Source organism: Solanum lycopersicum, chromosome 7 (assembly GCF_036512215.1).
Source record: "Solanum lycopersicum chromosome 7, SLM_r2.1".
Taxonomy (NCBI): domain Eukaryota; kingdom Viridiplantae; phylum Streptophyta; class Magnoliopsida; order Solanales; family Solanaceae; genus Solanum; species Solanum lycopersicum.
Genome location: NC_090806.1, coordinates 3,459,038 through 3,480,062, shown reverse-complemented (window position 1 = coordinate 3,480,062; position 21,025 = coordinate 3,459,038). Strand labels below are relative to the sequence as shown.

Genomic DNA, 21,025 nt, shown 5'->3' with positions numbered 1-21,025 from the left:
TATTAAATTAAATAAATAAAAATAAAAAGACATTCTTGGAACTTCCTTTTTGGCTTTTTCGATCGTCATTGCCTTTCAAGAGATTGGAACTTTTTAAAATACAAATGTTTTTTTCTTCTTTTGAGTTTTTACCAAATTAATTAACCAATAAAAGTATAAAAATGCTTTTCTAGATTACTCTTTTAATTCAAAATAACAAAGAAAAATAAAGTAAAAAAGGTAAGAATAAATTGATTAACTAATTAACTAAAATAGAGCATCAATTGTTTTGTTTATAATTTTATAATCTTTAAAATATTCACTTACATGTAATTTAAAAAAAGATTGCGATAATTATTTTGAGACAGAAAAAATAATTTTTAACAACAATTTTCATTGTTTGTTTACTAAATTCAAGAGGATAAAATTACTACATTTACAAAGCCTCCAACTTGCATAGGACACTTTTCACCCAACATGCCAACTTACATTTCTTTTGAAAATTGGAACAAGTGTATTATTTTAGAGCCTACCTTTTTCAAAAATTTTAATTTATAAATTTCGAGCTATAATTTTTATTTATTAAGTTTTGAATAAATTATTTTTATATATTTAAAATATGAGTCAAAAGTTATTAAACTTTGTCGAACTGGTGATTATAAGTTTGAGTTTGTTCATGTGTATTATCATTTTTTTTAATAACATTAAATTCTGAGACAACTTACTTTTATCTTGCTATTCAACATAAGTATCAAATAATTTCGTTTTTTTTTTTCAATTTATTTTTTGTTGACGTTTGAATTCTATATTTTATTTTCATTTACTAATAGTTAGATCACATTACTCTTAGCTGCAAGTCTGTATTTAATTTCTTTTTTTTTATTTTTATTTATTATTCGATGATTGATATCTGTTCGAAACTTTATGAAGAAAATATTTTCTATCAAAACTAACAATATTTTAGAATGTGAATCTAAAATTTAATTAAAACGAATTTATCTTATTCATCTTATCACGATTTAACAAATACTAAATGCAACACTAAAATGTTTCACCAAACATTATCTAAATATATGAAAGTGCCTTCTCCATAATGTAGTGACGCCCACAATGTAATAATTTAGAACCTAATTATAAGTTATTTAGATGTTGAAAAATGAATAACTTAAATAAGGATAAAATAATAAATTATTTCTTAATTTTATAAATTGAATTATATAGTCATTTATTTTTAGCTCAGTGGAATTAAAAGTGAATGAAAAAGAGTGCCTTTTTCGTTGAGATCGAACTAATAAATGTCATGAAAAAACTAATAAAAGAAATATTTAACAACAACAAAGATTAATGAGTATGATTCCTTAAATTTTATTTTATTTTTAAAAAATCGAGTTAATTAACTTTAAAAGTAAAACTAATAATCTTACTGAAAAATATTTTCTTCTTTTAAAAATTTTAATATAATATATATTCAAATTAATCAGACTTTCAAATAAATAATAACACAAATTTTAGCAAAATACTACGCGACAAAAACTCATCAAACTAAGAAGCATTAAAAAATAATTTACTTATTTCTTACCCCAAAAGCAATATGTTTGCTCAACTTATTCAAGTGGATTAGTTAACTATAATAAGTTAAATAATACATTAAAAAATAAATAAATCAAATTTTACCTTAATTGATAAATTTATACGGTTAAAAATCGCCATTCATCTTTATTATGATAACTGAGCAGTTTAATTTATAAAATAATTATTTAGATATCTTAAAAATTACATAATACGTCAACATGTAGATGTTCACTATATACAATAAGAACGAATTGAAATGTTTATTTTTCTATCGAGATCAAATCAAAATATCTAGATGTAGACTTTCTAAATTGAAATGTTTTACTTATGAGATCATATTTTTTAGTATACTTGTGCGATAGTGTAAATCATGATTAAATTATTTTATTAGAAAAATCTTATTATTATTATTATTATTTTAAAAAAAAAGTATCATTAGCGTAAGGAATATTAATTTAAGTACGTCTTGATTTGTACTCAAACAAGAAAAAGACTTTATACCTAATGACTCTGAAAAATTATTAATTGTCATTATATTTTGGGGAAATATTACGTGGATTTCTTGTGTCAATTAAAATTTATTTCTATAAATTAAGCAAGAATTTTTATTTTTATTTTCTTTTTGTGAAAAAAAATGTGTTTCTTCTACTCTATTTTTTTAAACAAAGAATAATACATTTTGTTTATAAATAAATTTTAATTTTGATCTTTTAAGTATATGACTCAATATATTTGATTATTATTTAATTGAAATATTTTATTTATCATATAAGTAAATAACTATACTTAAGAAATTTTATTGAATAATCAACAAAATATTTTTTCTTAGTGAAAAATTCAAACCTTTTTAATTTATACTTATATCCTATCATTATTTTGTTTAAAAAATTAAGCTAGGCCATGTGCCCCAATACCACCTCTAATTAATTAATTGGTATGTGCCAAAAATTATTTACTTTAGTTTAATCTATTGACTTATTAATTAGATTATGTTGTCATAAAGTGAATATTATTCATCTTGACATTAGTAAATGATTGATTAACGCAATCATCGCATTGTCATTATATTTTATAAATATACAACAGAAATATTAAAATGATGTCAAAGTCATTTTCATCCAATAAAGAAACAATTTATGCTTCCAAAAATAGTATGATTATGAAGTTCTATCATTTTTCTAAGACACTTGATGCGGATAAGTTTTACTTGTATATATAATATACAAACGAGATTTATGTGAAACAATTTTATTATAATTTCAAAATAATATAAAAAATGGAAGAAATTATTGTGAACACGACATGATTGCTAAAATAAAGATACATGATATTAAAATTGAGAATAATGTTAAAGAATGAGTTGAGTAGAGTATCTAAAGGTAAATCATCGAATCACTGACGAGAGTATTTAAAATCATTACATATTTGGTATTAAGTACTTCTTATATAACGTCATGCCAGCTGGAGCTTTTATTAATAAAGTTAGGAATCAGTGACTTGAAATCATGTTGAAAGAAAAGAAAAATTAAATACGTCAATCAGTCTGTATAGAATCCGCAAATCACAGCAGGATTACAGTCGGTCACGTAACAATATATCCAAAATAAAACACTTCTATCGATTGATATACTATAGGCTCAAACAAAGCAATTTCATTGATTGATGCACTCTACTACGTTTCATATAAAAAGTATCATTTACTAAAGCACTTGTACATCTCCTCTTTACATTATCAAACCATTTTAATTTCCCTTCCTTCAGCGCTTGTCTCTCTCACTTTTGCTAGGACATCCTCGTGCCTAATCTTGTCGCTTCTAATACGTCTACACATCAATTTCGGCAACCCATATCCATAACTTGCACATTTTTGAACTCGAGTGTTATTGACCAACACTCCACCACATACAACAATGTTCGTCTAACCATCATTCTATAGAATTCACTTTTAAAATTAAATGATACATTTTTGTCATATGAGACTTCGAAGCCAAACGTCCCCTTGATCAACACCTCACCCAATACTCTGTGTGACATCTTTATCGATATCCCCACTTCCCTAAATTAAAAACCCCAAAATACTTAAAACTATCTCTCAACCTCCGTATCAAAGTTTCAGTTCCACATTTATCTCAACACCTAATTGACACTTCAAAATATAAATACATATCTTTTTTCTAATAAAGTTACCATTATAGGATTATCTAAAATTGGATTATTAAAATGTTCCTTTCAACTTTTTTTCTTTAAATAATTGCTATTTAAATCCTTTCACCAAATTGACTAAATTTTCAAAATTACAAACACTCTTCTGCATGAACTCTTCCACGTGGCTTTTCCCCCATATATCACTTTTCTCTTTCTCATTTCAATTTCTTTTATAAGAAAAATTAATATTTTTTTTAATTTTCTGCAATTTTTTTTTTCTTCAAGAAATCAAAAATTAAGGCATCTTCCTCTTCCATCTCTAGATTTTGATAGCGACCCTTTTCCCTGCACATATTTTCCCTGCAAAATCTCTCAAAAAAATGAGAAAAAAATAAAAAAAAATTGTATCTTTTGGGCAAATAAGCTACAGAAATACAGAGATTAGCAAGAAAGTGCTGTTTTTGTTCATGTTTCCATCACTTTCTTGCTGGGTCGGTGCGTTTTTTTGAGGTAATTTTCAGTTTGTTGTTGTTGGTTACTGAAAACTCATGTTTCTTGAGTAACCCTTTTGATTTGCTTGTATTTGGGTGAACCCCCATTAGGGTTTTATTGGAGTTTCGTAGTATTGAGTTTTCTTGGTTTTTGTAGTAGCTGAAATGTAGAGAAGGGTAAAACCTAAAAAATAAAAATAGCAATTTTAGTGTTTAGGAAAAAAAAATCCAATTTTGATTTGTACAGATTATGGCTTTTGATCAAAATTCAGTACCCAAAGATTTGAGGCCGTTGAACATTGTTAGGACAGTGCCCGAAGAATCGGGTATTGCTCCTGTGACTACATCTGGTAGAACAGTTGAGGGGTTTTATGGTAACCTGACCCGGGATGTTGGAGGTAGTCCTGGAACTATACAGGGGGTTTATTACCCTACTACTGTAACGGATGCCGGGTTTGTAGGTTTAGGTTATACCAATGCTGGTCCAGGGGCGGCTGGATGGGTCCCACAGGTTGTGGCTTCGCAGCCACCGGGTGTTGTGAGTGTTGGTGTTATGAATTCAGGTACTGGGTCGTCGCAGAATTTGCATTCTGTGGCGCGGGTTGTAAGTAATGTGTCTGAGCGTGCTAGTGATGATGGTGGTGATGGTTCGGTGTCAGGGAGAAAAGTTAAGTTTTTGTGCAGTTTTGGGGGGAGGATAATCCCGAGGCCGAGTGATGGGGCATTGAGATATGTGGGTGGACAGACTAGGATTATTAGTGTTAGGAGGGATGTGAGTTTTGCTGAACTGGTACGCAAAATGGTAGATACTTGTGGGCAGGATGTGACGATTAAGTACCAGTTGCCTGATGAGGATCTTGATGCACTTGTGTCTGTTTCTTGTCCAGAAGATCTGGAAAATATGATGGATGAGTATGAAAAATTGGTTGAAAGAGCGTCTGATGGGTCAGCTAAATTAAGGGTGTTTCTGTTTTCGGCTTCTGAGGTGGAATCATCCGGTTTGGCGCAATTTGGAGATCTGCAAGATAGTGGACAGAGGTATGTCGAGGCAGTGAATGGGATTAGTAATGGAGTTAGTGGTATTGGCCTTACTAGGAAAGGGAGTAACGCTAGTGCTGGTTCCACCCAGAACTCGGAATTTAGTGGCGCTGAAGCCGTGGATGTCTTAGGTCATGGTCAGGGGGAGCTTAGAGCTGTACCTTCTTTTGACACGCTATCACCTAGTGGGACTTCTGCTACCTCTCAAGAACCTTCTTACAGATTGGTGTCTACAAATGCAAATCCTGCAACTCATGCTGATGCTTCTATCTCTTCAATGCCCATTCCATTAGTTGTTCCTGGGTCTGTGCCAACCTTATCTGCTCAGTTGGAGCATGGGTTAGAGAAAACTGTGCCTGTCACTGCACAGCAGCAACAAATGGGTTATGATATGCAGCAAACAGGAGTAACTTATCAAGGAACTACAGCATATTTCCCAGCTTATGTGGATCCTCAGAGGGAGACAGTAAACCGTACAGAGTATGTTCAGATCCCTTCTCAGATGGGATTCCCAAGACAGCTTTTGGGAACTGTTGGGCCAGTATTGAACCAGCAACATATAATTTCTGGTGGTCCAACTCAGCAGTTTGTCCCTGCTCTTCACATGACAATGGCTCCTTCTGGTCATGTCAGTATGAATCAGAACATGGTTGCCTCACAGATTCAGCCCCAACATTTTAGGTTAGAACATTATCCTGCAGAAGGCACATTGGGGCAGAGAGTTGTGCAGATTCCTGTTGACCAAGGGTACAATGCTTATCAGCATCACGCCCCTCCTGCAGGTTTTGGAGGAGCTTATGGATGGCACCATATTCCACAAACACATCAGATGCCACTTTCTGAAGGCCAAGTGCCTCAGCCACTGGTTACTGGTTCTGAGGCATTACCCAGGTTTGATGACTGTCTAATGTGTCAAAAATCGCTGCCTCATGCACATTCAGATACAGTAGTGCAAGAGCAAAGAGAAATTCCTGCAAGCTCAGTATCTGACTTCAATCCGGTGTATCATAGCCTTCGGTTGGATGAGATGGGGCATCCTATTTACCGAGCTGTTACAACTGGAACCCTGGGTGAGTCAGCTATTGAACAGCAGGGAGCTGCTGTTGGGCAAAGAACTGGGGGTCAGATAGATCTTGGAGTTGGAAAAGGTCAAGGTGAGGTAATTGGAATCTCACAAACTGTTGATAAACAGTATGAATATGATAGAAGCCTCGAACAGCCTGAGTTTGCAGAGCACCAAAAGGCGTCAGTTCCCCCCCAAGGTATGATAGGGTTAACAGGTACGGTGCAACCACCTTATGGAGTTTTTGTTGGAGCTGTTCCTCAACCATGCCATGGTAATGCCACTGAGCAGCTTCTGGTTCCATCACAGTATCAGGTTAAACAGGAAGTTGCTGCGAATAAACCAGTCAGTACTGATTTACTTAAAGTTGGCAGTGTGCCTGGTCAAACACTGGATAACTTGAGTGGTGAATCTCCCAAGAATTATTGTGGAACCGCACCTACCATGCTTCCGAAAGAAGATAATATAGAATCTCTTACGGCTTACAACCATTTGAGACAAATTGAGGGCAGGATGGAAAATCTCCTGATGTACCCCGCTGAAATTTTAGCAAATAATGAGCAGAGTAAGCCAGCTGTTGATAATTTTAGAAGGGAAGACATCTTGAATAACAGAGTACAACAGTTTGGTGGGAGGGAGGTATATCCAGGTTTGGTTACAAGTAACGTGAATCCAAATGAAATACCTGTTTCTACACATGGGAATCCTTTCTTGCCCAACATTCAGGCTGCAGAAGGGTATGAAGTCTCTCAGCATCCTGTAATGACAAATCCGGGTGTGCATGCACAACCAAACTATGGGGTTAATCACTTGATTCCCAGTGAAGTCTCTCCCCATCTAACTGCCCTCTCTGCCCATGCAACAGAAAGAACTCCAGCTATTGCTGAACAGAAAGATGGGGTTCAACATTTCCAGCCAATGGTGAGTCCTACTACTGCGGAAATGACCATACTCGATGGTACCTCACCGTGTGTACAGGAGAATTCAAATTCTTTATATAGCAACCAGGATCCTTGGAATTTACATCATGATTCTCATTTCCCTCCTCCCAAACCTAGTAAACTTCAGCTAAAAAAGGAAGCTGTTGGCACCAAGGGCGAGAATCGTTTTGGCAATACCAATGAGTTGCCAACTACTACTAATGGTGGATTACAAACACAAATTCGGTTGGAGGATGGAGCTTACCTTCCCTCTGGCAATACAGATTACAGTTCAGATCAATCATGGTCCAAGAAAGGTGAGAAGCTTCGATTTTTCTGGAATTCAGTATTGGTAGGTCATCTTATATACTTGCCGTCCTAAAGTTTTCCTTTCCTATTTGCTATTGAAGGCTCAGAGGAGGAAATGATCAAGCAAGAACTTCAGGCTGTTGCTGAGGGTGTCGCTGCTTCTGTTCTCCAGTCATCAACTCCATCTAATGCTGACCTTTCCTCACATGGGAGGAGTGAGTCCCCATCTTCAAGTCAGCAGAATGTTGAATTTGAAAGCATTAATGCCGGAAAGGACCCCAAGGATAAATTTGAGGTCTTAAATTCTCTCACACAAACAACAGCTGCTGCTATGCAAGTTGTTTGGGATCAGTTTCTTGTATCTTTTCTTTGCCAGTCTTGCTAATCAGAAGTAATGTTTGTTCAGGAAACTAAAACTAAATTTCCAGAGAGAGCGAATTTTGGGTTTCCTGTATCAGGTGGCATTGGACGCTTGCAGGTTCGACATTTCTTGTCCAGTACAATTCCCATAATTTGTTATACCTAAATGGAAAAGTGAACTTATCTTTTACTGTCACTGCCACTGCCATGTAGCAATTCTTTCATTTTCCCATGTTTTGAAAATGCATTCTTGTGAATAGATTATAAAGAATGATGACCTCGAGGAGATTCGAGAATTGGGTTCTGGTACATTTGGCACTGTTTATCATGGAAAGTGGAGGGGTACTGATGTTGCAATTAAAAGGATTAATGACAGGTGTTTCGCTGGGAAAGCTTCAGAACAAGAGCGTATGGTTGGTATCTTTTTCCTTCTCCTTTCAAATTTTTACTGTCTCTCATCTTTATCCTTACACCTGATGATTTAACTAATCTATCCAAGATCTTTGCATCTTTTATCCATGTTTATAATATGTCTGTGCTTATCTTTTTCATTTAGAGGGATGATTTCTGGAATGAGGCCATCAAACTTGCAGACTTGCACCATCCAAACGTTGTTGCCTTCTATGGTGTTGTGCTAGATGGTCCGGGTGGCTCGGTGGCGACTGTTACAGAATATATGGTTAACGGGTCCTTGAGAAATGCTTTACAAAAGAATGAGAGGTGACCTTTCTTTTTGTTCTTGTTTTTGCTTGCATGCATTAAATGGAGTTACTGTGTTATTGGTAATTCAATCTTTACTTCCATATGAAGATATTTGTAATAGAATCCTAATTCGTAGTTACTTAATTTGCTTTTTTTTAATACCACTGAATTTTGGGTTAAACTTGTTTTAGGGTTGACCTCTGCTGTGGTTTTAGCGATTAAATAATTTGGTGGTATAAACTCATGTCTTCATGCAATTTTAGGGCAATGGTAGGTTAAAGGCCACATCATTTTCAGATGGATTTTTTCAAGTGTGCCATGAGGGTAGGGTGGTTCCTGTAGTTACTTAGTGGATGAGTAGGTTTCTTTCACGACATTGACCTTGATTTTGTGGGATCAGATTGAGCACATATAGTACTCTTCTGCATACAATAAAATTGTGTACTATTTGTGGTGTTAAGCATAAACAATGGGATGACTAAATGCATCACGTACTGTCTTCAGGAATCTGGATAAGAGGAAACGCCTCGTGATTGCCATGGATGTTGCATTTGGAATGGAGTATCTTCATGGGAAGAATATAGTGCACTTTGACTTGAAAAGTGACAACCTGTTGGTTAATCTGCGTGATCCCCACCGTCCAATATGCAAGGTAAGTCATCACCGGGATATAGTTTTATTTGTTAGTTGATCAAAAATGATATGCATAAATGCTAAAGATTTAGTAGCCAATTATCTCAACAAGGGTAATAAGTGTTACATCTCTGTCTTACAAATGTTATTATATGTTGACATCAGAGACTAATTCAAGTTTTATGCACAGCTAGGAGTTCGCTGATGGTTAATTGTTCTACCTATTTTAGTAAAACATCACCTAATAACATTTTTGCGGTGGTTCTGAGTTCTCATTGAACTAAAGAAAGTAATTGAATGTTATATTCCGTATTTGCAAATCTGCAATGGAAGCATTATTTTCTATGCATGAGGTAAGAAGTCTTTTAAGTAAGGGAGTCCTAAGCCCAGAATGGGGCAGGTAACTACAATGAAAGATGTAAAGAGATCACAGCTTGACATTAATAACTGAATATTCGTTGTAATCTGATACCCAAGTATGACACATCTGAACCTGAAAGATCATCACTCTCATTGAGTAACATACTAGATCTTGGAGGTCTTATCAAAATTTAAAGAAAGATTTAGAGCTTGGAGGCTGCTTTTGCATTTGAGGTAATGCGTTTATTACTTAACATCTCAAGAAGTTCCCAGCTGAAGCAGTTACATCGTAGTTCAAAACTGATAAACTTTGTATCTCCCTCAAAAAAAGAAGCAGGTATTGTAATTTATGGTTTGAGATACAATAGATGATGTGCATTATTTCACATTGGGTGTAGTAGAACATCTTGATATAGTAGCCAGCCTTGAGATGGCGCCGAAAGCAAAAATCCTTCACTTTTTGGCTTTTCCAGCCTTCTAATCTTCCATGGCTTATCCTATAATTGAAAACAATTGAGTTTTATACCATTTGTCAGAAAGTATGAGGGACCCCATCCTTAGAAAATGAAACTGTTCATTCTTGCACCTGTTCTCTTCCCTTTCAAATTAAATGTTCCTCCAAACTATTACTGGAGAAGGTGACCCATGATAGTCTCTGTGGCTACTTCACCCAGGTTGTGTACAAGGTCTATCACATTAAATTACTTTTAAGATCTTCCATAGACCTTATTGCATTCCATTGGCATTAACACTGGATGTCATATACACTGGGTTTTTGTTTGAGACTAGCTGCGTGCTCCTGGGGTCAATGTTTAGGGGCTTAGAGTGGTTATGGTTTCTGCTTATTGGGTGGACCTGCATTTTCTGTGTGGTCAAATGTAATGACCTGATGTGGTGAGGTAGAGATTAAATTCAAAGACCTCATTGCGCGAACCAGTTTGAGCAGGTAATTTTATAAGGTGATAAGAATATCATATGTAAAACTTCATCAAAGAACTACAGTATGTGCAGTAGGTTCAAAGCCTGCTGCAGACAAAAGTTAGGTATTTAAGTGGAGAAGGGTAGAGGGATTGGTCCATTATCTATTGAGTTTCAAACCATGCGGCACTGGTCCTTGGGGATTTCTTGCTTCTTTAGAAAACCTACAATAGGTGCGTAGGCGCCTTCTCTAATTCTTTCAGTTTAGAAAACCTGGATCGTGAATGAAATTTTATTTCTCCCGTGTCAAAAAGACCTCCATAGTTCAGGTTATATATGCCTGAGCAAAATAGGAAAAATTACTCTATACTCGAGCTAATGAGGCTTTAAGTTTTAGGTGACATCAATTGTGCTTAGGCGTGTCAACTGTCACCGCCCTATCGAAATAATACCAAAACAATCCAGCTCATCTAATTTTCTTTAGTTATTATTTGAGCTGTTTAGGGCAATTGTATTACTCTTCTAGACACCATAAGAACATAATTTCATATTTATGCTCAGTTAAAATGGTTAGGCATATAAAAATTTTATTTAAAGAATAACCTTTGCTGAATGTGAATGGACCTTGCTTTGATCTTAATTGTTAGCTGTATCCATCATCTGTTATCTTACGGTTATTTTCCTAGAGGATTGTGGTTATATGAAGAATTTTCATATCTATGGATGTTAGGCACTTGTTGTCATGGTGACATCATCTTGGTTTGTGCTACTTAAGTGAGTACTGAGTAACTAAGCCATTTTAAGGTATTGGAACATCAAGAGAGAAACCAAGTCCTCATGTTTAAATAAACATCCAAAGGAGGCAAAAACACTAGGGTGATTTCCTCCCATTTCTTCAAGCCTTGGTGGGCAAGGGTACCTGTGCTAGTAGGAGGTTGCAGTTATCCCGCATAATTAATTGAGGTGTGTGCAAGCTAGACTGGACACCGTACTTGCAAAAAGAAGACAGAGAAATCAAGTTTTTTTCTATCCAAGAGTATTCAGGTTTTTGTATTTTCTTTTCCCATGCTTTCAACTTTAGCTTTTGGATGTCCTTAGGGGTTTGTTATGTTAGTAGGGATGTGATAGACAAGGATATCCCATGAGATAAGAAACAAGTATTGAAAGGAAATACAGGAGTGGAGAAGTCATGATGAAATAACGGGGAAGAGGAACAGTAGAAACAACCAATAATATGTTAATTCAAGCCAAGGAAATAACATATAAAATTATTAAAGGTGTTGTGAGTAAATATGTTTGGTGGCAAGAAATTGGCAGCATAGCAAGTTATAAATCCAAATTAAAAACCTAAAATTGCATTGTTGTCCAAATCTGAAGTGTAAGATGGTTACTAAATTTGACTGCTACGTTTTTTCCCTTTTTATATGATTGGAGTTCTTTATTTCTTTGTTCAACTATGTTTTGTTTGTAGTTTGTACTACTTTTTTCCTGCAATACACATATGTTTGCCTTTTCTTTACTAAAGCTTACGTTGGTTCTGTTTTTGCTTGTATCTCTGGAAAGGCATGGTCCTTTTCTATGCTTTTCACATTTGAGGATTCGACAACAGTGATCCATGGCTCATGTCACTGGCATGTCGCTGCCTGTGTTATTAAAAAGGCGAAAAGCCTAAAGAAGTTGTAAGGTTTTTTTTGGGGGGCTTTAAGCACAAATAAAACGTGGGTTTTAATAAAAATAAAATGTGGGCTTTAGTGAAGAAAGGCATTAAGGGAGAAAAATTACAAAGCTATATGTTTAGGTCAAGACTAATATTTATAAGCCGAATAATAAATATACGGGCAACGCAATTGAAATTTTTATGATAAAGTGAAATTTGAATTGTTTTGTGCAGTCCCTTTAGGAATGTTAATTGGGAAGGAAAAGTATGCTCTAGAAACTTGATGATGACACTAAAGCACACATTAAGCGAGGCGAAGCGCTCAACATGTTTTGGGCCTCGCTTCATGGCTTAAGTGGGCCTTTGACAATACTGAATTCATCGGTACCATCTATGGCATTAGTCATATCATCATCATTGTAGCATTATTATCATCATTATCATCCTTAGTGTTATCATTTTTATTGTTGTTCGTGTGACAACTATCTTTCAGTTCTTGCCCGCCTCAGAATCCATACTCATGGTTGCTTTTAGGTTATCTCTTACCTTGTGCATAACAACACCTTCAAACACGAAAGCACCACTGAGAATATTAGAAGCTCCCGGCCATATTATCATCTGTTTCACTTTGGTACCGACTGGAAATTTCTCCTTGTTTTAGGTTGGCGATTTGGGGCTATCCAAAGTGAAATGTCAAACACTTATCTCAGGCGGTGTACGAGGAACTCTTCCCTGGATGGCACCAGAACTTCTCAATGGAAGCAGCAGTCTTGTCTCTGAGAAGGTATAAAAAAAAAATTGTTTTGTTTCAATTCGTTTGTCTGTTTTTGACTTGAAATGGATTTTAAGACACTAAAATGGACTTTTGAATCCTGTAGTCTTACTTCAATTTTGTAGTCTTAAACACGTCACGTGAAAGTTGGAATTAATAACTTGCCAATAAAGCTAAGAGGGAAGAGGTATTCTTTTCAGAACGGACTAAAAAGGAAAGTATGACAAACAAAGTCATATGTAGGGGGTAATAATTCTACCTCTTTATCCCTGCTTGTTGACGCGTACTTTGCTGGTCGTGTTTGTAGGTTGACGTATTCTCCTTTGGAATTGTACTGTGGGAACTTCTTACTGGAGAAGAACCATATGCCGAATTGCACTATGGGGCTATAATTGGTAACGATTTCCAAATCTTCTTTTTCATCTTCCATCAAATATTGTCCAAATGCCTTCTAAGTCAACAAACCAGTTCGAGTATTAACAACTGAATCCCGATGCAGGTGGTATCGTGAGTAACACCTTGCGTCCTCCAGTGCCCGAGTCCTGTGACCCAGATTGGAGGTCACTCATGGAGAGGTGTTGGTCAGCTGAACCGTCCGAGAGGCCTAACTTCACCGAGATTGCCAACGAGCTACGAGTGATGCAGTCTAAGATCCCTCCCAAAGGACAAAACCAACAATCATCTCCCTCAGCAAACACCAACCAAGCTAAAACTTAATTTTCTTCACTGTCCTTTGTAGTTGCTTCTTTTTTTTTTTTTACCTTGATAAACTTAGGTATATAAATTAGCTCAAAGTAACACATAATATAGTTGCCTTATCTTTGTTTTCTGGTTTTTTTAGACCTCCATTACATTTTATTATTGACTTAATTAGGGGTGTTCCAATACTGACAAAATTTACATCAAAATCAAAGTCAAAGTAACAGATCATTTTCTTCTCTCTAAGTTTGTTATGTAGGCGATTAATCAACTTGGTTGGGACTGAGGCGTTGATTTATCGATTATCATGTGTTTGTAATCAACTTCATTATATTATTGCGCGATTAGTGCGTCTTAAACCTTTTGAAAAATAATATGCATTTTTAGTGAAATTTTTACACGTTAATTTATGGAATATATGTCCATTTTCTTTGACTAGTAAAGTTCTAAATTATGATTCACATCATTAGGTGAATAAAGTATGAATATTAGTATTGACTTGTTAAAATACATATTTCTTTGATTAGACAAATGTTTTAATCTTCATATACTAATACACTTATAGTTCATTATGTAAATCATGAATTAATATTAATCAACATTATTGTTAATGAGTGTGATTAAAGATTGCTGGTGCTTGATTAATTAATTTAATTGATTCTCTGTGCTATCCGAAAAGAAAAAAACAAGAAGCATATCCAATTTGGGATAGAGCTAAGATAGAGTGACTAATATGAAATTTCTGTGTCGATGTGAAATTTTTGTTTATGTATAAATTATCAAACGTTGGACTTCATTCGGCTTGTTCAGATACTTTTTCGTTAGTGAAAATTTTGATTCTGATAATCATATAATTGATGTAATTAATTATTGTCTCGTTACTTTTTACTTTGGAAAATATCTTACAACCTGTCCCACCACCTAACGGATCTCTTATCTTTTAGGACTATGTATATCAACTCTAATTATTCTTTAATGAACTTAATTTGATTTGATATAGTATATAGTATTTTTTTTCTATTTTTAATTTATATTGCGAGCTTATAGGACTAATTAATATGACTTTTATCATTTTAAGAGATTTAACTAACTCCGTGAATTTGAATTAATCGAAACATTAAAGATGATTAGGTTCTCGATATAAATAATTAGTACTTTTTGGTATATATAAAAAAAAAAGTCATATCCTTTATATATACATATCCTTCAACGCGTTGTGAACACTTAGTTGTATTTCCCTTTTTTCTTCTTAGCTTTCAATACTTCATTTATTTCTAGTTAAAGTCTTATTTCTCTCTTTGAAGAATTAATGTTTTATGTCTCACCAATTCATTTTAATTATTTGTCCTCATATAAATAATACTATAATAATTTTTATTAAAAAAAAATACAATTATAGAAATATAGAATCTTTAGATATAATAGCAAGAGAATAGTATAAAATTTAAAAAAGTTTAACTACTTAATATTTTTCAACTCTGAATATTCATATTCTTTCATCAAAGGTTATCTCAATAAATATTTCTCAATATTTTCGATCTACCATTATATATAACCTTATACCCGTCCTGCCCCACAACTAAATACTAATTTCTCATACCTTAATTTGAGTGTATTAGTACATTTTCTTTTCACATGCAAAAATTAATAACCATTTAGATTCTAATGACAGTAAAAAGAATAATATTACAATTAAGTATATATTTCCATAACAATTAACCATATAATATTAAGGGATAATGCATAAGTATCCTTCGATCTATGTCAGAAATCTCAAAAACACATTTATACTATATTCAGGTCCTATTAATCATCCTAAACTGATTATATCAATAACTTTACTCCTTTTGGCCTACATGACACTATCTCGTAGACTTACTATTAATTGATTTTTTTTTCGAACTAATGTTTTTAAAATTTCGAACATAGATATAGAATGTAATTGCATTTTCTCTCTAATATAAATCATATAATTTCAGAAAAAAATCAACCAAACTTTTACTTAGTCAAAAAGAAAAATCATCAAAACACCTCATTTCTTTCATCTTTCTCAGCCGTCTCCTCACACAATACACACACGCATATACATACAATATATATATATATAGCCACCATTTTTCTCCATCTCCACCACCGTTCATCTTCCACCCCACCCCCACCGCACCCAAACCCAAAACCCCAAATCTCAAACACCCCAGCATATCGATTTTCCTCTGAATTTTCAAGAACAGAGCACAAAGAAGAACTGCTAAGATACACACCCATCACCTCGAAATCGCCCAAAAGAACACACCAAGATCGTAACTTTAGCTGAAATTTCAAGAATATTAATCAGAGCACAACGAAGAACGGCTAATATACCCCAAAACACAAACACCCAGATCGATTTTCAGCTGAATTTGCAAGAATATTAAACAGAGCAAGACGAAGAACACCTGATATACCCCAAAACACACACACCCAGATCGATTTTTGATCAAGTAAAATGATGAACAACACTTATTCACCTATCAGAGAAACTGCCCAAGAAGGAACAGATTATTCCTATTATCACGAAGAACCCTCTTCAATTTGGTGCGCTTGTTTCAGATTCCCCTGTTTCCCATCAACCCAAAAAGAAGGAGAAGCAAATTCTCTACTCCATGAAAGAGAAAACAGAGATTCATGGATAGTGAAAAATATGAAGGAATTGAAAGAGTATTCTGAACTTATAGCTGGACCCAAATGGAAGAATTTGGTAAGGAAGATCGGAAAATACTGTAATCCTAAGAAATCTTCAGCCAAAACGACGCAGTTTCAGTATGATTCAGATAGTTATGCTCTCAATTTCGACAATGGCGGTGGTGATGGTAGGGAAGATGATGATGGGCTTTTACGTAATTTCTCATCTCGATTCGCTGCTCCTTTTTCTGGTTTTGTTGCTAATAATAGTAATAATAATCCAAATAAAAATGATGCTTTGTGATAATTATTAGAGAAAAAAATAATAATAATTGTGATTTATGATTTATTGTATATTTAGGAGACAAAATGGTGATGAAATTGATTTTATATAAATTTAATTAATTTATTGTAGAAGTAAAATTCCCCCATTTACAATTTTTGTAGTTAAATTTATTGAACTTGTGATTAATTAATCATTCTTTGTGTATCGTTTCAATTTTTTTATTCTTAAAGATTATAAAATAATATAATAACAATAACAATATATTCAGTATGTTCTTATAAATAAAATATTTAGACTTATAAATAAGATATTTAAGCTTTATATTTTTATCTTGTAAGATAAATCGTTTTAAAATTTTGAGGCATTTTTTTTTAACTCATGAATATATATGCTGCAAATTCATTATGATGAAGACATTATATTTGTGTAAATCCTCTTAATGTAATTTTGTAGATTTTTATATAAAAATTAATAAATAATTGGTCTAGTTCACTCTTTTATGTTTCTTATTGTATACGTATTATTATTATACATGAATTATATGTAATTGGATGTTGTTTTAATTGAATTCTTATTATCTATCATCTCATGCTTAGAATTTTTTTTTGTATTATTGAAATAATAAAAAGGGAAATTTATATAAATATACTGTAATAATAAAATGTTTATCATTTATAGTAATGATATTTTTTTTTTACTTGATCAGTATTAATTCATTTATAATACAAGTTTAATACATATTACAAAGAATAATTTATTATTCACATATAATACAAGTTCTAATGATTTATAATACATTTATCACACATTTTAATATATTTATAATATAATGTGTCAAATTTTTACCAAACAAACATAATATATTTCAAACAATAATTATAATTCATATATATTGCATATATAATTCACTTTTAATTCATATTACAGATTTAACATAATATTGCTATAAATGGTAATAAATAAAAAAATATCGCTGAAAGCAGTAATTATTTATTAAAATGTACCAATTCATAAAATTTTTCCTAATAAAAAAACTAATGTGCAATAATTATTCTTGTATGGTGAAAATTATTGACTTTATAGTAAAGTTAAGTTTCACTTCATTATTCCTTTAGCAAAGGAAACGAATCTTGAGAAATATGGAATATAAAGTAAACTACTTATTGTAAAAGTCAAGTAAAAGAAAATTACACTTCATTCTATTGACAAAATACAGAATAAAACAAAATATATTTAATACTAATTAATATTTTTCTTTTATTTTAATTTAACATAAAATTTTAAAAATATCAAATTATTATTTAATCTCGTATTAAAATAAAAGCCGGCCTTAGGCGGCTCAGAATAAACATGTGCCATCGTAGAAACTTTAGTTAGGATTTTGCCACCTTCTATTCGATATTTATTTTATTTATATTAAAAAAAATTATTTTAAAAAATATAATGCTTTTTCTTAAATAATATAATTTTATTTTCATAATAAAAATATTTATTATTTTGTCACAATTATTGATGGTGCCCGCCTTTATAGACCAAGCTATGTGCATCCCACGATGTAGATTAAAGAAATTTCAATTCTTTTGTATGTATATATTGTATATATTAAAATATTGTTGTGGGCAACTTGTCTACGTTTTTTAAAGATATTTGGAAGATTCCTTTGTCCTAAAATAAAGGGATAATGTCCAAGTTTCCCTCAATCTATGTCCGAAATTTCAGAGACACTTTTACTATACTAAGTTCCTATTACCCCTTAACTTATTTTATTAATAATTTTTTACCCCTTTTTAGCTTACGTGGCACTATCTTGTGGGCTCAACGATGGTTGACTTTTTTTTTCGAACTAGTGCCACGTAGACTAAAAAGGGGTAGAAAATTACATATAAAATAAGTTCAGGGAGATAATAGGACCTTAATATAATATAAGTGTGTCTCTGAAATTTCGGACATAGGTTGAAGAGGAACTTGGGTATTTTCTTAAAATAAATGATAACATGAATAACCAAGTAACTTTATAATTTAGTGATAGTGATGTTTTATTTTTCTTAATATATAGGTATTTGTTCAATTTAAAAATAAAAAAGAAGTATAGTACTGAAAATAGAGGAGTCAATCTCACTATCTGTCTTGACCTATCATATATATTTATATTGCAAATCTTAGACTAAAGTCACAATAATAACAATAATAATAATAATAATAATACATATTGTAGTTCTAATATGTGACCTTATGATATATTATTCTTGGTTGATTAATTGTAATTTACGGTTTTTACCAATATATATATATATATATATATATATATATATATATATATATATATATATATTGTAGTTCTAATTTTTTAGTTTAGGAAGGGTTGAATGAATGTAGACTTTGTACTTATTTTGAGAAATAAAAAAGTCTTGTTTAATAGACCTTCAACTCAAGACAAAAAAAAAAAAGGAAATATTTTACACAATAATATAACGAAAGAGAAGGAGTCATGATATAATATAATAGAACATGACAAATTATTTTTGAAGAAGGAACGATAACTACAATAAAAGAAAACGATTATCAAAAATACGAGAAACGACATATAGTAAAGACAAGAAACTACAAGTGTGATACTAAAAGAAAATTATATTGAAACCACTTATAAATCGATACAATAAATTCCTACATAATGGACATTACTAACAATTGTAATTATTGAATAATTTGTAGTAGTACTCAATAAGTACTATTGAGAAACTATATATCTTATCTTGTAATACTATGTATTATTAGGTTCGAATTATTATAATTATTTATACGTAAATATTATGTCATCGCTAATTAAGAGTTTTCTATTTATCCTACATTTAGATACATATATTTTTTCTATCAGATACATAAAAATAGGAAGAAAGACGAGCAAGATTAAAGAGGGAGGCAAGTGAGATTGGGACGAAGGCAAGTAAGATGATACATACAAATTATACTAGATACATGTATCAATATGCAGAAGAGTGGTGAGTGAAATAGGAGAAAGGCGAGGGAGACGAGCGAGAGTTGCTAAGTAGCTCAGATACATATGAATTCTATTGGATACGAAGTATATATCTATAACAAATTACAACTACATTTGACCCTATTATCCGAGATACATGTATCTAGATGTATCTAGAGATACCAAAATCTAAAAAAATACGTAATATTACAAACTAAAATATATCTAAGCGATTTAACTCTTAAAGTAATGGAATTTAGACAAATATCCTTCTTTTTAACAGATGGGTTAGCCAAGGCCCATTTAGAATTGGGCTAATCAAATTAGACCCATTTATAGCTCTGGAACTCTAAAGAGAAAATTATAATTTATGCAATGAGATTAATATTTTTTAAAATACATGTGTAGTCAATTAAAATTACTACATGCATTAAATGAACCAAAATTTGATGAAATTGACGATATTGTTCATTTACCTTGGTATCTCGTAGTATAATGGTTAAGTGAGATAGCAAACTCTACCTATCAAATATACCTACTTTAGCGACAATTAATAAATGATAATAGCTTAATTATCATTAAATATATTTTTAGTAACAATTAACACTCTTTGTAAGTGTGATATTAAAGCTAATAATATTTGACTCATGACAATAAAAAATTTAACACTCTTTATAAATTTACATATTTATTGCTGTTAAAATTATTTTTACTATCCAAAAATTTTAGACTTATATCTAAATTTTGACTATATTCTAAATTTTGACTAGGATGTCATATATTTCAAATTTTTGTATCTACTAAAGTTCAAACAATCAAACCTAACTTTGAAACTCAAATGTCTATTCATTCAATACCTTTTAAGAATACACTTTCTTAATATATTCATGCATTTTCAACTTGTCATTTTAATTAAATAATTTAAAAGTTTTGAATTGTTATAGTCTTCTAGATGTTATTCATGATGAAAGTGATGGAACCAATACCAATCAATTAGATGAACGATACAAAGAAGAGCTAGTAGCTTAGCATGGTCTTAAGGATGACACGTACAAATTAAGAAATAGTTTTAAATATTTTTTTAATAAAAACTAATTAAATCGATAAGATACAAAATAACTACTCTAATAAAAATCTAGATATTTTTTCGGTCCCTCTCTTTCATGGACCCCTCATTTTGTCTAACACTATTAAGTCTAGTCAACATACATAATTTATCCATAAATACACATTTCATTTTGTAAAAATGAAGTAGCAAGAAGATAAAGATGAGACAAAATTATTTAAATATTTAGAAAAAAAATGAATATAGCTCAATTTAAACCGTACATCATATAAACATGGATTATAATGCACCGGTAAGAGGGTTCACCCTTAACTAGAGGTAGAATTATAATGCATTGGTAAGAGTGTTTCACCCTTACCTAGAGGTATCGAATTCAAGCCCTAGGTATGAAGAAAATCCTATTAGTAGCTCCACTCT

General features: G+C 32.2%; 2 protein-coding genes across 3 annotated transcripts; both read left to right on the top strand.

The window, feature by feature from the left end:
- The first annotated feature begins 3,646 nt into the window (after positions 1-3,646).
- On the top strand, positions 3,647-14,024 carry LOC101257085 (RAF-like serine/threonine-protein kinase PRAF). Of its 2 annotated transcripts, none has more exons than XM_004242974.5 (9): positions 3,647-7,525; positions 7,619-7,812; positions 7,924-7,995; positions 8,138-8,290; positions 8,434-8,597; positions 9,084-9,231; positions 12,809-12,931; positions 13,227-13,314; positions 13,419-14,024. In XM_004242974.5, the coding sequence occupies exons 1-9, from the start codon at positions 4,438-4,440 to the stop codon at positions 13,634-13,636; spliced, it is 4,248 nt and encodes a 1,415-aa protein (XP_004243022.2). In that variant the 5' UTR covers positions 3,647-4,437; the 3' UTR covers positions 13,637-14,024. The 2 variants fall into 2 exon arrangements, 1 of the variants encoding a protein (XP_004243022.2); XR_011221934.1 differs by having other exon boundaries at positions 3,842-7,525; positions 13,045-13,314.
- Positions 14,025-16,103: 2,079 nt separating this feature from the next.
- Positions 16,104-16,583, top strand: LOC101250420 (uncharacterized). Its single transcript, XM_004242657.5, has one exon. It carries the CDS (start codon positions 16,104-16,106, stop codon positions 16,581-16,583), a length of 480 nt encoding a protein of 159 aa, XP_004242705.2.
- Positions 16,584-21,025: the final 4,442 nt, after the last annotated feature.